The 13256-nt window shown below is 38.6% G+C and overlaps 1 protein-coding gene across 3 annotated transcripts in view; it reads right to left on the reverse strand.

Annotated features, from left to right (window-relative positions):
• Positions 1–13256, reverse strand: part of ATP6V1A (ATPase H+ transporting V1 subunit A) — a 61392-nt gene that overhangs the window by 21927 nt on the left and 26209 nt on the right. For all 3 annotated transcript variants that reach the window (XM_008982466.5, XM_008982464.5, XM_008982465.5), the window contains exons 2-8: positions 12575–12669; positions 9644–9772; positions 6464–6678; positions 6069–6206; positions 3634–3785; positions 1268–1430; positions 27–135 (exon numbers count right to left, since the gene is read on the reverse strand). In XM_008982466.5, the coding sequence (XP_008980714.2) occupies positions 27–135; positions 1268–1430; positions 3634–3785; positions 6069–6206; positions 6464–6678; positions 9644–9772; positions 12575–12659 (991 nt within the window). In that variant the 5' untranslated portion in view covers positions 12660–12669. The remainder of the gene's footprint in view (positions 1–26; positions 136–1267; positions 1431–3633; positions 3786–6068; positions 6207–6463; positions 6679–9643; positions 9773–12574; positions 12670–13256) is intronic.

The following is a 13256-nucleotide window of genomic DNA, read 5'->3' on the forward strand; positions in this document are numbered from 1 at the left end:
TGCTTTTATTCCAATTATATACTCACCAGTATAAATAGAGGCTTCTCTAGCAGCAACAGGCATATTGGAGGTATTGGCTACCAAAGCTGTCCTCTTCATAATTGACTCTACCTTACCATCAACCTCCATTGTGAGCTACAGGTAAAATAGATATCAGTGAACCTCCAATTTCTAAGGTAACATTTTACATTTTAGCCCTCCCTCTTTTTTTTTTTTTTTACAACTTTTGCCCATATTTAATGCCTCGTACAATCACTGTTCCTAAAGTAATATTCTGCACCACTTCAACCTCTCTTCTCTACTCCATGGTGCTATGAAGAAGAGAGACATTATTTCCATTTCATAAATAAATATTTTATGAAAAAAAGGATTACTATAGTACTCTAGATCATAAATCATACGAAAAGGTCACATCTATAAATGTTTTGTTTCATCTTTCTCCCAGTAAGTAAAAATCACCAGACCACAAAAAGAAACTTTCAAGTGTTTGACTTAAGAATGAAAATTCCTGGCCGGTTATGGTGGCTCATGCCTATAATCCCAGCACTTTGGTAGGCCAAGGTGGGTGGATTAATGGAGGTCAGGAGTTCAAGACCAGCCTGGACAACATGGTGAAACCCTGTCTCTACTAAAAATACAAAATTAGTTGCGTGTGGTGGCGTGCGCCTGTAATCTCAGCTACTTGGGAGGCTGAGGCAGGAGAATTGCTTGAACCCAGGAGGCAGAGGTTGCAGTGAGTTGAGATCGCACCATTGCACTCTAGCCTGGACAAAAAGGGCGAAACTGGGTGGCGCAGCGGCTCACACCTGTAATCCCAGCACTTTAGGAAGTTGAGGAGGGTGGATCACGAGGTCACGAGATCGTGACCAGCCTGGCCAACATGGTGAAACCCTGTCTCTACTAAAAATACAAAAATTAGCTCGGTGTGGTGGCACAAGCCTGTAGTCCCAGCTATTCAGGAGGCGAGGCAGGGGAACTGCTTGAACCTGGGAGGTGGAGGTTGCAGTGAGCTGAGATTGTGCCACTGCACTCTAGCCTGGCGACAGAGCGAGATTCCGTTTCAACAACAACAGCAGCAGCAACAAAAGAACCAAAATTCCTTTTCTTGAATATACAAATATAATTACAAATATAATTTTAAAATTCCTTGAAAGATCCTTGACGAATGACATCATTGCTCCAGACCCAACACAAAGCTTTATTAATTGTCAAGGAACACAGGTTAGTGGTATTTTCTCTAGGATATGATGTGAGGCTTTACACAGACCTCTGGGAAGTCCCGGAGGACTTCGGACATCTCGTTTCCTCTCTCCCCACAGCCTACATAGATGATCACATCACTGTTAGAGTACTTGGATAGGGACTGTGATATCACGGTCTTTCCACAGCCAAAGGCTCCGGGGATGGCAGTAGTTCCTCCCTGGACACACCTAAAGAAAACAAAGTATGGATTACTTGACTTGCTAATAGATGTTAATAAATAAAGTAGGTAAGGAACACAAAAACACAAATTAAAGAAAGCACTATGAAACATATTCCATAAACTGGAGAAGACTGATATATGAAAATAGTAAGATAAAAAAAGGCTTGGCACAGAGGCTTATGCCTGTAATCCCAATGCTTTGGGAGACTGAGGTGGGAGGGCTGCCTGAACCCAGGAGTTCAAGACCAGTGTGGGCAAAAGAGCAAGACCCAATCTCAACAAAAAAATTTAGAAATTAGAAGGGCATGGTGGTGCATGCCTATGGTCTAGCTATTCAGAAGGCTGGGGCAGGAGGACAACTGGAGCCCTGGAGTTTGAGGTTACAGTCAACTATGATCTAGCCATTGCATTCCAACCTGGGCCAGAGTGATAACCCGTTTCTTAAAAAGAGAGAGAGAGAGAGACAGAGAGAGAGAAAGAGAGATATAGTAGATGGTTTATGGTTTTTAAGCACTCGTAGAAAATGGAGAGAGCAGACAACAAATTAAGAAAGACTGCTGGGTAACAGAGAGAGTCCAGTTGATTTTATTTAGGTCAGTGCAAAAATAATTGCGGTTTTTGCCATTTCCTCCCCTCACGCACCCCCCCAAGATGGAGTCTCACTCTGTCGCCCACACTGTAGTGCAGTGGCGTGATCTTGGCTCACTGCAACCTCTGCTCCCTGGGTTCAAGCAATTCTCCTGCCTCAGCCTCCTTAGTAGCTGGGATTACAGGTGTGTGCCACCACGTCTGGCTCATTTTTTTTGTATTTTTAGTAGAGACAGGGTTTCACCATATTGGCCAGACTGGTCTCAAACTCCTGACCTTGTGATCCACCCGCCTTGGCCTCCCAAAGTGCTGGGACTACAGGCTTGAGCTACTGCGCCTTGCCCTTTGCTAATACTTTTAATAGAAATCATCAATTTATGGTGACATAAATCTACTAATTGTTTTTAAAAAGTTATACCACAACTCTTTATTTTTAAAAAGTTATACAAGCAAATAAATTAAATACATACTTTATGTTGGGAAATCTATTCCTGTGCATGCTTTTGATTTATTGAGTGACATAAGAAATTGCTTGGTAATAATATATACTTAAATCATTTGAACTTTGTATATCACAAAATCAGTTCATCATAAAATTATACAATTGGTTACAGAGGGGCTTAAGCCAAAAACAGACATCAGTTGAAAGCTACAGATAATTGGAAGTATTTACTTCTTTGCCATAAGTAGTGCATTTTCCCCTTGCTCTGTCATCTGAATTATTTAATAATTTTTAATCAAGGAGTAGATACAGCATGAAACTTAAAGTTGGGTATCCGTGTTGCTTGCCTCTAAGTTTAATTTATCCCAGGTATGGAGTTTGGGACTAAATCAATCCGCTGGATTCTTTAGTACAGATACTTCCTTCACCAAAAAAGAGATTTAAAAGCCTTGTTTCTTCAGAGCTGTGAGTACACTACAGCACTTAGAAGCACATTCTGTAGTATTTTCTTTCCCTCTTCCAAATGTTATCCCAGTTATTTGACTGTGGCTTCTGTCTTGGTTCCCAGTCTAGAATAACTTAAGAAACATGGTGGCCGGTTGCGGTGGCTCACGCCTGTAATCCTAGCACTTTGGGAGGTCAAGGCGGGTGGGTCACTTGAGCTCAGGAGTTTAAGATCAGCCTAAGCAACATAGTCAAACCCGGTCTCTATAAAAAATACAAAAAATTAGCCAGGTGTGGTAGTGCATGCCTGTCCCAACTACTTGGGAGGGTGAGATAGGAGGATTGCTTGAGCCTGGGAGGCAGAGGTTGCAATGAGCTGGGATCACGCCACTGCACTCCAGCCTGGGCGACAGAGTGACAGCCTGTCTCAATTAAAAACAAAAACAAGGGAAACACAGTTATATTATATTGTTTTGGTACAGATTTTCTTCAGAAAATTTTATTTTTTCAGAAGTTTCACAAATAATACTTTCTGTGGGTAACCATGAAAAAAGTCTTCAATGGTTTGAATTTATAATAAGTGCTAGTAAAAGACAAATATATTTAATTCACCATTATTACTCTAGGTAAAATGTATTACAGTATTAAACACATAAACCCTTTATCTACAAAGATAATAAAAACATAAGCACATATAATAACTCTGAAGGAAAAGTATGAGGCATCTCAAACTTACGGGAAAAGGGCGTCAAGGACCCTCTGGCCAGTCAGCAGAGGATGATTGGCTGGCAGCTTCTCAGTGACAGGCCGAACCTGACGTACAGGCCACACCTGCACCATGGCGAACTTCTCCTTTACACCTTCAAATTCCAGCTCCAAGACAACATCCTGTGAAAGTACAGCAAGATTTGGTCCGGTCACATTCGTGAACATTTCTTTCTTCAGTATCAAAGTAACCTAATTCTTGGGGGTAGGAATGTAAGTGTGAAGAGAGAGATTTATACTCTTTATTATAATTATTATGGATAGTCCTAGTTTTTTTTTTTTTTAACCTGGTACATTTATTACTTTTTTAATAATTAAAAACAAAATTTCTGAGTTTTTTTTAGAATGGAGTATATCAGGCTTGTGACTGTAATCCCAACTACTCAGCAGTTCCAGCACCCTGGGCAACATAATGACACCTCATCTCTTAAAAAAAAAAAAAAAAGAAAAGAAAAGAAAGAAAGAAGTATATTAAGCAACAAAGAAATAGCTGAATAAATTATACGCAAATGCTTGGGGAGAAATTTTTTTGTTTGTTTAGAGCGAATTTCACTCTGTTGCCGAGGCTAAAGTGGAGTGGAGCAATCTCAGCTCACTGCAACCTCTGCCTCCCAGGTTTAAGTGATTCTCGTGCCTCAGCCTCCCAAGGAACTGGGATTACAGGCACTCACCATCTTGCCCAGCTAAGTTTTGTATTTTTTAGTAGAGATGGGGTTTCACTATATTGGATATTGGCCAGGCTGGTCTTGAACTCCTGTCCTCAGGTGGTCCGCCTCCTCGGCCTCCCGAGGTACTGGGATTATGGGTGTGAGCCACCACACCCAGCCCAGGAGAAATCTTAAAGAATACAAAATCAGATGTTTCAGGGAGAGGGAGAGTGGAGAAGTGAATGCCTTTGTAATTTATTTTCCTCTTTTGTTTTGTTTAATTATTATAATGATTTTATACTGCTTTAATGAAAAATACCAATCTGTGAAGGACCCTAAAATGTTTAAGAAAACTGAATATGGCCAGGCACAGTAGCTCACGCCTGTAATCCCAGCACTTTGGGAAGCCAAGCAAGGTGGATCATGAGGTTAGGAATTCGAGACCAGCCTGACCAACGTGGTAAAACCATGTCTCTACTAAAAATACAAAAAAACAAATTGGCCAGGTGTGGTGGTGGGCACCTGTAATCCCAGCTACTTGGGAGGCTGAGGCAGGAGAATCGCTTGAACTCGGGAGGTGGAGGTTGCAGTGAGCCGAGATTGCGCCATTGCACCCCCGCCTGGGTGACAGAGCAAGACTCCGTCCCCACCTCCCCAAAAACAGAAAGTTGAATATTTGTAAATATTTATTTGTTTATTACATTGCCCATAAGCCCAAGGAATAAATATTTAAATTAAATATTTATAAAAGCAAAAAGGCAATGAGTAACATTTGCGAACACTGAAATGGTTTCAACCATTTGCAAACAGCTCCAATGTCCATGGCCCTACAGAAATCTCTAATTTTGTTGATATGTGAATCCAAATCATCCAGTGGGAGCGAGTCTCTAAGCTAGTGTGCAAGTCTAGCTGATTGCCCCAAATCCCTATCTTAACTCTTGTTTTCTGTATCTTATGGAGCACAGCCTTACTCTTATGATTAAAAAATGGTTATTTCTTATCACATTTTATTGGGAGAAAATGATATGCTACGACAGTCTTTTCAGTAAATTTATCTTCATGCCCATAAAGATTATGGACCTACTGTATTTGGTATTATGTGACTGTAAATAACATTAAAGGTCGAAGTTTTAATCCAAGGCCAGGCATGGGAGCTTACACCTGTGATCCCAGCATTTCTGGGAGGCTGAGGCAGAAGGATCACTTGAGTATAGAAGTTCAAGACCAGTCTGGGCAACAGAGTGAGACCTTGTCTCTAAAAAAAAATTTTTTTTTAATTAGCTGGGCATGGTGGCATGTGCCTGAGGTCCCAGGTACTTGGGAGGCTGAGGTGAGATAATTGCTTGAGGCTGTGGTTAGCTATGATTGCACCATTGCATTCCAGCCTCAGCAGCACAGGAAGACCCTGTCCCCCGACCCAAAAAAAGAATTCAAAGGCTCCATGATGTAATTATTATGTGAATATTGATATACCATTAAAATCAAAGTCTACTCTATGCCTAAACAATCGGGGTTTAAATAAATGTAGCATCAATTAAGACAATAGAAAAGTGTTACAATTCTTTAAAAAGAAACAATATATTCTGCTTTTTTATCCCTAAATCCAAGTTAAAAACAAAAAGGACCCTTTGAAAATTACAGGAGTTACTCAAAACCTATATATTAAATATCAATTCTTTAATTACTTAGGACACTAAAACTGGACAACCATCATATAAAATAGGGCCAATCTGCGAGATAAAGTTTAATTGATACTTACGGAGGTATCATAATTCCCAGGTGGAGCAATGTAAGTTACAGTTCCTCTGTTTCGCGGGGGTAACATGATTTTGTGTCTGATAAGCGAGTTCTCATTGACAATTCCGTAAATATCTCCGCCAGTGATATGACTGCCAATCTAGGAAATAAACGTATTTGCTGCTTAATTTTCAAATAAATGTCAAGTAGAACTTACCTCTGTTGTTATAATTTAAACCATTTGCCGGATTTATCAATAAAACATTAATTCTAAAATCCCATGAAGTAGAGTTAAGAAAAAATTTAAACCATCCTTCTGTAGTCCGTTTTTATTTGGACTAAGAGTACAACATAGTTCACTACATGTTCATTTTACATTCTTTCAATGACTTCAGAAATTCTTGGTTACATACATACCCGTAGGTTTTTGGAAGGTGTAAAGTCCCATTTGATATCTCTGCTAAGAGCAGACACATTTACTCCTCTGGGGATGTAGATGCTTTGGGTCTGACTGCTGATATCCGACAAAGGTCTTTGAATACCATCAAAAATGGCTCCCATAATGCCAGGACCAAGCTCAACAGAGAGGGGTTTACCAGTGCGAAGTACAGGATCTCCAACAGACACGCCAGCTAAAAGCACAGCTAAGGAAAACCCACTATAAAGGTTTAAAGACGTTAATTAACAGGAAATACCATAGTTTAACAAGGAAATGACACTCAAGAAGTGAAAACAGAAGTTCCCAAACTTTCTCAGTTCACAGCATTCGTAGTGTTTCACTAATTTTTCAGTGTCCCAGGACAAAAGATATATCTAACACTTCCATTTACTAAATAGTTATGTCTAAATAACCTACTACGTATGTATGTCCTAACTACTGAATAGCAATCTGAAAAAATATATGCGTAAGTTGAAAGAAGAAAGAACATTAATTTCAGTCCTAAATATCTGTAATTCTTATAAATGTATATGCCTTTGGGGAACTATATAATTTTCCAACCTGGCAATCGATTGGAAACCTGTTCCATTTTGATTTTCACGTTACTTGCTTTTGTAGCTTAGCAACTGCCAAAATCTCAGCTTTGCAAAGATATAACATCATCGACAAAAATATAGTACAGCAACACAATGAAACTGTTTATTATCTCAAGTTACTAGTTCATGTGGTGTCTGATAATATGTCTGACATTCCTGTGTTTGCCTCAGTTAAAATATCCTGGGTACCACATGAGTTTGCTGCAGCTTCCCAGAGTGCCTCTGCAAAGTTGAGGAACCACAGGGCTAAAAATAGAAGCTAAAACCTCTTGCTAATAATACACTGCTTCACATACACTGCTGAGGAGTATCAGTCCCCTAATAAGGGCATTAGTACTTGGACAAAACCTAAAATCTGAAGAATAAAGTCATTTTGAAAACATATAAATAAGAATAAAACATAAATAAGCATAATGAGTCCACTTTGTTCTCACACATTTGTTGACAGGAGTAAAATCAGTACAACTTTTACTGAGAGCAACTTAGCAATATTTATCAAAATTCAAAATGGATGTCTTGACCTAGGAATCCAAATTCTGTGAATTCTTACTATAATTACACTGTAGCACTTTATAACGACCAAAGACTAGAAACCAAAACATCTATCATTAAGAGATTACTTAAGTAAATAAATAATGGTAAATTTATATGATGGAATTATTATATGGCTATAAAACAAAGAACCAGTGTTACCATGCCATGAATTCTCTAAACTATGTATTTGCTTTTCTTTTTTTGAGACGGGGTTTCGTTCTCCTTGCCCAGGCTGGAGTGCAATGGCGTGATCTTGCCTCACTGCACTCTCTGCCTCCTGGATTCAAGCAATTCTCCTGCCTCAGCCTCCCGAGTAGCTGGGATTACAGGCAATGTGCCACCATGCCCAGCTAATTTTGTATTTTTAGTAGAGATGGGGTTTCTACATGTTGGTCAGGCTCATCTTGAACTCCCAACCTCAGGTGATCCACTCCTCTCAGCTTCCCAAAGTGCTGGAAGCACCCAGCCCCTAAACTATGTATTTTCATTTCCAATTTTGATTATGAAAATTTTCAGAACAACAAAGTTGAAAGAATTTTACAGTAGACTCTCCATCTCTACCAGCTATATTCTACCTTTAACATTTTACTATATTTAGTACCTATCTATTTATTTTCTACAATACATATACTTTCAAGTGAAAAAAAAAACAAGGTGTGTAACAGTACATATAATATGCTATCCTGTGGGAAAAAGGAAAGAAAAATACAAATATTTTTATTTGCTCATGTATGTAACTACTAAACTAGAAGAATATACAATAAAGGGAACTATAAAAGTGGTTGCATATGTGTGTATGTGTTTTGATAAATGGCCAGATACAAGACAACAAAGGCAAGGAGGGCTGTGACTATATTTTCATTTATTTTAAATCTTCAAACCATGTAAAAGGTTAAACAAAAGATAAAAGTAATAGAAAAAAATATTTTTGATTAGTCATGATTTCATAGCTACAAAAACTTCGATTGTTATTTAAAATTTTGGATGATTTTGTTTTAAATTGGCACCCAGTACTACAGAGAGATTAGATATCTGCATGCATGTGTTTTAGAATGGCAAAAACGTTGTACCAAATAAATCTTAATTAAATACTCAAAGAATTAATGCTGATTTTGAAACTCAGAGTAAAATACATGCATAAGCACTCACAAAGTGATACCTCTTTGCTAGGCTTAGGCCTTTATGTTTATTTTTCATAGAAAATTGAAAATAAATACTGTTTAAAAGCCAAAAGTATGATAACCAAATAGTAAAGGTTTCCTAGTACTAAAACTGAAATGTAATATGTCACACAATGCTATTAGGATAGAATGGTGACTGATTTATTTATGGTCTTACTATTTTAAACTGAAATCATGATTGGAGGATTTTAACCACAAAAATCAATATTGTTATTCTGTTTACACTTTCTTCTACAATATGTGTCCCAGTGAGGATACAATTCAATCGGTCCCCTGAAGTTCATGAATTGCTGAAGCAGTAACAGCAATGAAAGTTCAGAAGATGATACTAATTTCTTAAAATAAGAGTACTGATTCATAGTACCTTTTTCTCTCTGTTTAACACACTCCTGGGTAATTCAGGTCTCTTCACAACACCAGCATTTCATGCTTCTAATATCATTAGTTGCTGCTACTTTGCTGAGTCTACCTTTGGCTTAAATCCTTAAATTTATTTTTTTCCTTTTCTGAGACAGAGTCTTGCTCTGTAGCCCAGGCTGAAGTGCAGTGGTGAGATCTCAGCTCACTGCAACCTCAGCCTCCTGAGTTCAAGCTGTTCCCCTGCCTCAGCCTCCTGAGTAGCTGGGATTACAGGAGCCCACCACCATGCCCAACTGATTTTCATATTTTTACTAGAGATGGGGTTTCACCATGTTGGCCAGGCTGATCTCAAATTCCTGACCTCAGGTGAACTGCCTGCCTTGGCCTCCCAAAGTGCCGGGATTAAAGCTGTGAGCCACTATGCCTGGCCTAAATCCTTACATTCTGAAACAGAGAGTGAGGCAGGAAATGGAGCCAAAAAGGATACATGTTTCTTCATACACCTGAATAGTAGCCATGTCACCCTCCAATCGAATAATCTCTCCAACCAACTCGCTGTGGCCCACTCTCACCAGCTCATACATGGCTGCACCGGCCATGTCACAGGCTGTAACCACTGAAGAGAACAAAAGACTATTTTGATGACTTAAGACTCTAGTGCTCTTTGAAGAGTCACAAATGATTAAAACACCCAATAAGCCCAATAACATTCCTCTCTCATAGATTCATAAGACCGATTAAAAACCTACTATGGAATAAACTGGTAGTTTCACATAAAGATATATTTTTAGTACATGATATAAAAAGGTAAGCCAAAGATTTTTCATTTGCATTAATATATATGAAAACTTTTCAAACATTTCAAGTTCTGCATGGCAAACTTACCTGGTAGGATTCAGATACGTTCTGGGAGTTGCCATGATATATGGAGTGAAGGCTTTGGAACAATAAAAAAACTTTTAAAAGCAGAAATTGGAGGCCGGGCGTGGTGACTCACGCCTGTCATCCCAGTACTTTGGGAAGCTGAGGCGGGCGGATCACGAGGTCAAGAGATTGAGACCATCCAGGCCAACATGGTGAAATTCTGTCTTTACTAAAAAAAAAAAAATTAGCTGGGCATGGTGGCATGCACCTGTAGTTCCAACTACTTGGGAGGCTGAGGCAGGAGAACTGCTTCAACCTGGGAGGTGGAGGTTGTAGTGAGCCGAGATCACGCCACTGCACTCCAGCCTGGCCCCTGGTGACAGAGTGAGACTCTGTCTCAAAAAAAAAAAAAAAAAAAAAAAGAAGTAGAAATTGGAATAAATGGTTTAGGTAGTAGTATGGTGGAATGTTTCCATTGAGAGATAAGACAAAAGCAACATCTTTACTTTCTAACAATTTATACCAGGGTCTTAAAACTCTTCTGGGACATGGACCTTTTGATAAACTAATAATAGGTCTACTAGAAAAGTTCACAGACACATGTACAAAATGTTTTTCATAGGCCATAAGAATATTTATAGTCAATCACTGCCACTCAGTAAAGTCCCCACTGAGAAGCCTTACATACATACTGAACCAAAATTTGAACTTACTTTTTGGACCATGTTGTCTAGTAAGCAAAAATGACTTTTCTAGCAGGGAGGGAAGGTTGCCATATTTTTAGATATGTATAAGAATAAATCAATTTTTAATATTTAGCCTTCTGATACAATTGATTACAACTATGTAATAGATAATGCTTCAGTGGAAACTATTAAAGTTTAATAGTTAATTAACTGCATTAAAAGAATGAAGACTTATTCATTCTATAAATATTTACCTCTAGACCAATTACTTAAGAATTAAGATGCATTGAAATTACCAGAGATTTAAAATCATATTTCATAAGCCAAAAAAGGATGCCACTGTTCTATTACCTTATTAAATACTTAAGAATTAGAAATTGCAGGGGGCAGGGGGAGGGAGAGCATTAGGACAAATACCTAATGCATGCAGGGCTTAAAACCTAGATGATGGGTGATAGGTACAGCAAATCACCATGGCACATGTATACCTACGTAACAAACTTACACTTTCTTCACATGTATCCCAGAACTTAAAGTAACATTTTTAAAATATTTTTAAAAAATTAAAGATTGTTTCCAGGAGCAGTTTACTACACATTTTCACAGAATATTTTTTCCTAAACTCTTTTGATAGTCTTTTGCCTTTTCTCTAAAAGTTCTGGGGTTTAACCTGTCCATCCTAAAGACCCTTAAGATGATCATTAAGAGGACAATTATTTCTCTACATGGCAAAATATACTGATAACCTTTTTATAACTTAACCAATGAAATCAAGCTCAAACACCAAGTTTTTGGGGGACAAAAATGAGGCACAGTGACTGACAGTCTTCATTTGCATAAACATCAAAAAACTGTCACCACCTCAACTGTAACTAGAACAAGAAAAAGACTGTATAGCATGAGGTTTTAAGAATAATAAATCACTGGGCAGGTTTTACTTAGAGAAATTGGCTGTGAATCACATTTTGTAGAGGGAGTACTGAGTAACAAAACAAACACTGGAGTAAGATTTATTATTTAAAAAGCAGTACTCCACATTTTGGCAGAATGGACATAGAGTTTGGGTCCTACAACATTTTTCCCACAGGTGGTTAATAACGTGACACTTACTCAAAAAGTTTCATAAATGCAAAGAGCAACAGCTAATATTGCTGAGAAATGCTCTGAGCATTTGAATTATTAAAGTTCAAAGCAAATTAACACTTAATGAATACCTGCTATATGCAAGGTATTACATATTAAAAGCTATAAACTTCATAGTTTTTTTTAACCTCAAATTTAACAAAAAATTAAGACACATATAAAACTAAATACTGGTTATATATTTATATAATTATAACAGAATATCACAAAGTAGCACCTTAATAATAATTATCAAATTTAGACAATCAATGCTAGATGAGCCCTTATGATAGAGATACTACTTCAGTCTTATAGTCACTATGAGATCTTCTAAGGACAAACAGAATGTATGCAGGTAAACAGAAAGTTGTATATTTCTATGTAAAATACTTTGAAGCCGGGCGCGGTGGCTCAAGCCTGTAATCCCAGCACTTTGGGAGGCCGAGGCGGGTGGATCATGAGATCAAGAGATCGAGACCATCCTGGTCAGCATGGTGAAACCCCGTCTCTACTAAAAATACAAAAAATTAGCTGGGCATGGTGGTGCGTGCCTGTAATCCCAGCTACTCAGGAGGCTGAGGCAGGAGAATTGCCTGAACCCAGGAGGCGGAGGTTGTGGTGAGCCGAGATCGCGCCATTGCACTCCAGCCTGGGTAACGAGAGCAAAACTCCGTCTCAAAAAAAAGAAATAGAGACATCAATCAAAGTTAGATATCCTTACTTTGAGATTATAATGTATTACTTACCAGGTCCCGAGACCCCATGCACATAACCAAATGTGCTTTCTTTATCTTCATCGAGTATTTTGGGTAGCTTGGAAAAATCCATCATGTTAGTTAACCTATGGTAAATAAAAAAATAAGTTATAATTATAAATCCTAAAGGAAAAGAACCAATATAGGTAGTCCACTAAGATGAAACCACTCTCATCTTTGGCGTATTCTTGAGTTTTTATACTTCTTCAAAGTAGAATATAAAAATTTCCTTTTCCTTAATTAAAAAAAAAATGTTAAGAGGCTCTCTATCACCCAGGCTAGAGTGTGATGGTAGAGTCATAGCTCACTGCAGTGTGAAACTCCCGGACTCTAGAGGTCCTCTCACCTTCATCTCCCAAGTAGCTATGGCTACAGGTGTGTAGCACCATGCCCAGCTAGGGTGTTTGTTTAGGTGTAGCACCATGCCCAGCTAGGGTGTTTGTTTAGGTGTGTAGCACCAGGCCCAGCTAGGGTGTTTGTTTAGGTGTGTAGCACCAGGCCCAGCTAGGGTGTTTGTTTAGGTGTGTAGCACCATGCCCAGCTAGGGTGTTTGTTTAGGTGTGTAGCACCAGGCCCAGCTAGGGTGTTTGTTTAGGTGTGTACCACCAGGCCCAACTAGGGTGTTTGTTTAGGTGTGTAGCACCATGCCCAGCTAGGGTGTTTGTTTAGGTGT

The sequence above is a fragment of the Callithrix jacchus genome, chromosome 15 (assembly GCF_049354715.1).
Source record: "Callithrix jacchus isolate 240 chromosome 15, calJac240_pri, whole genome shotgun sequence".
Lineage (NCBI taxonomy): Eukaryota > Metazoa > Chordata > Mammalia > Primates > Cebidae > Callithrix > Callithrix jacchus.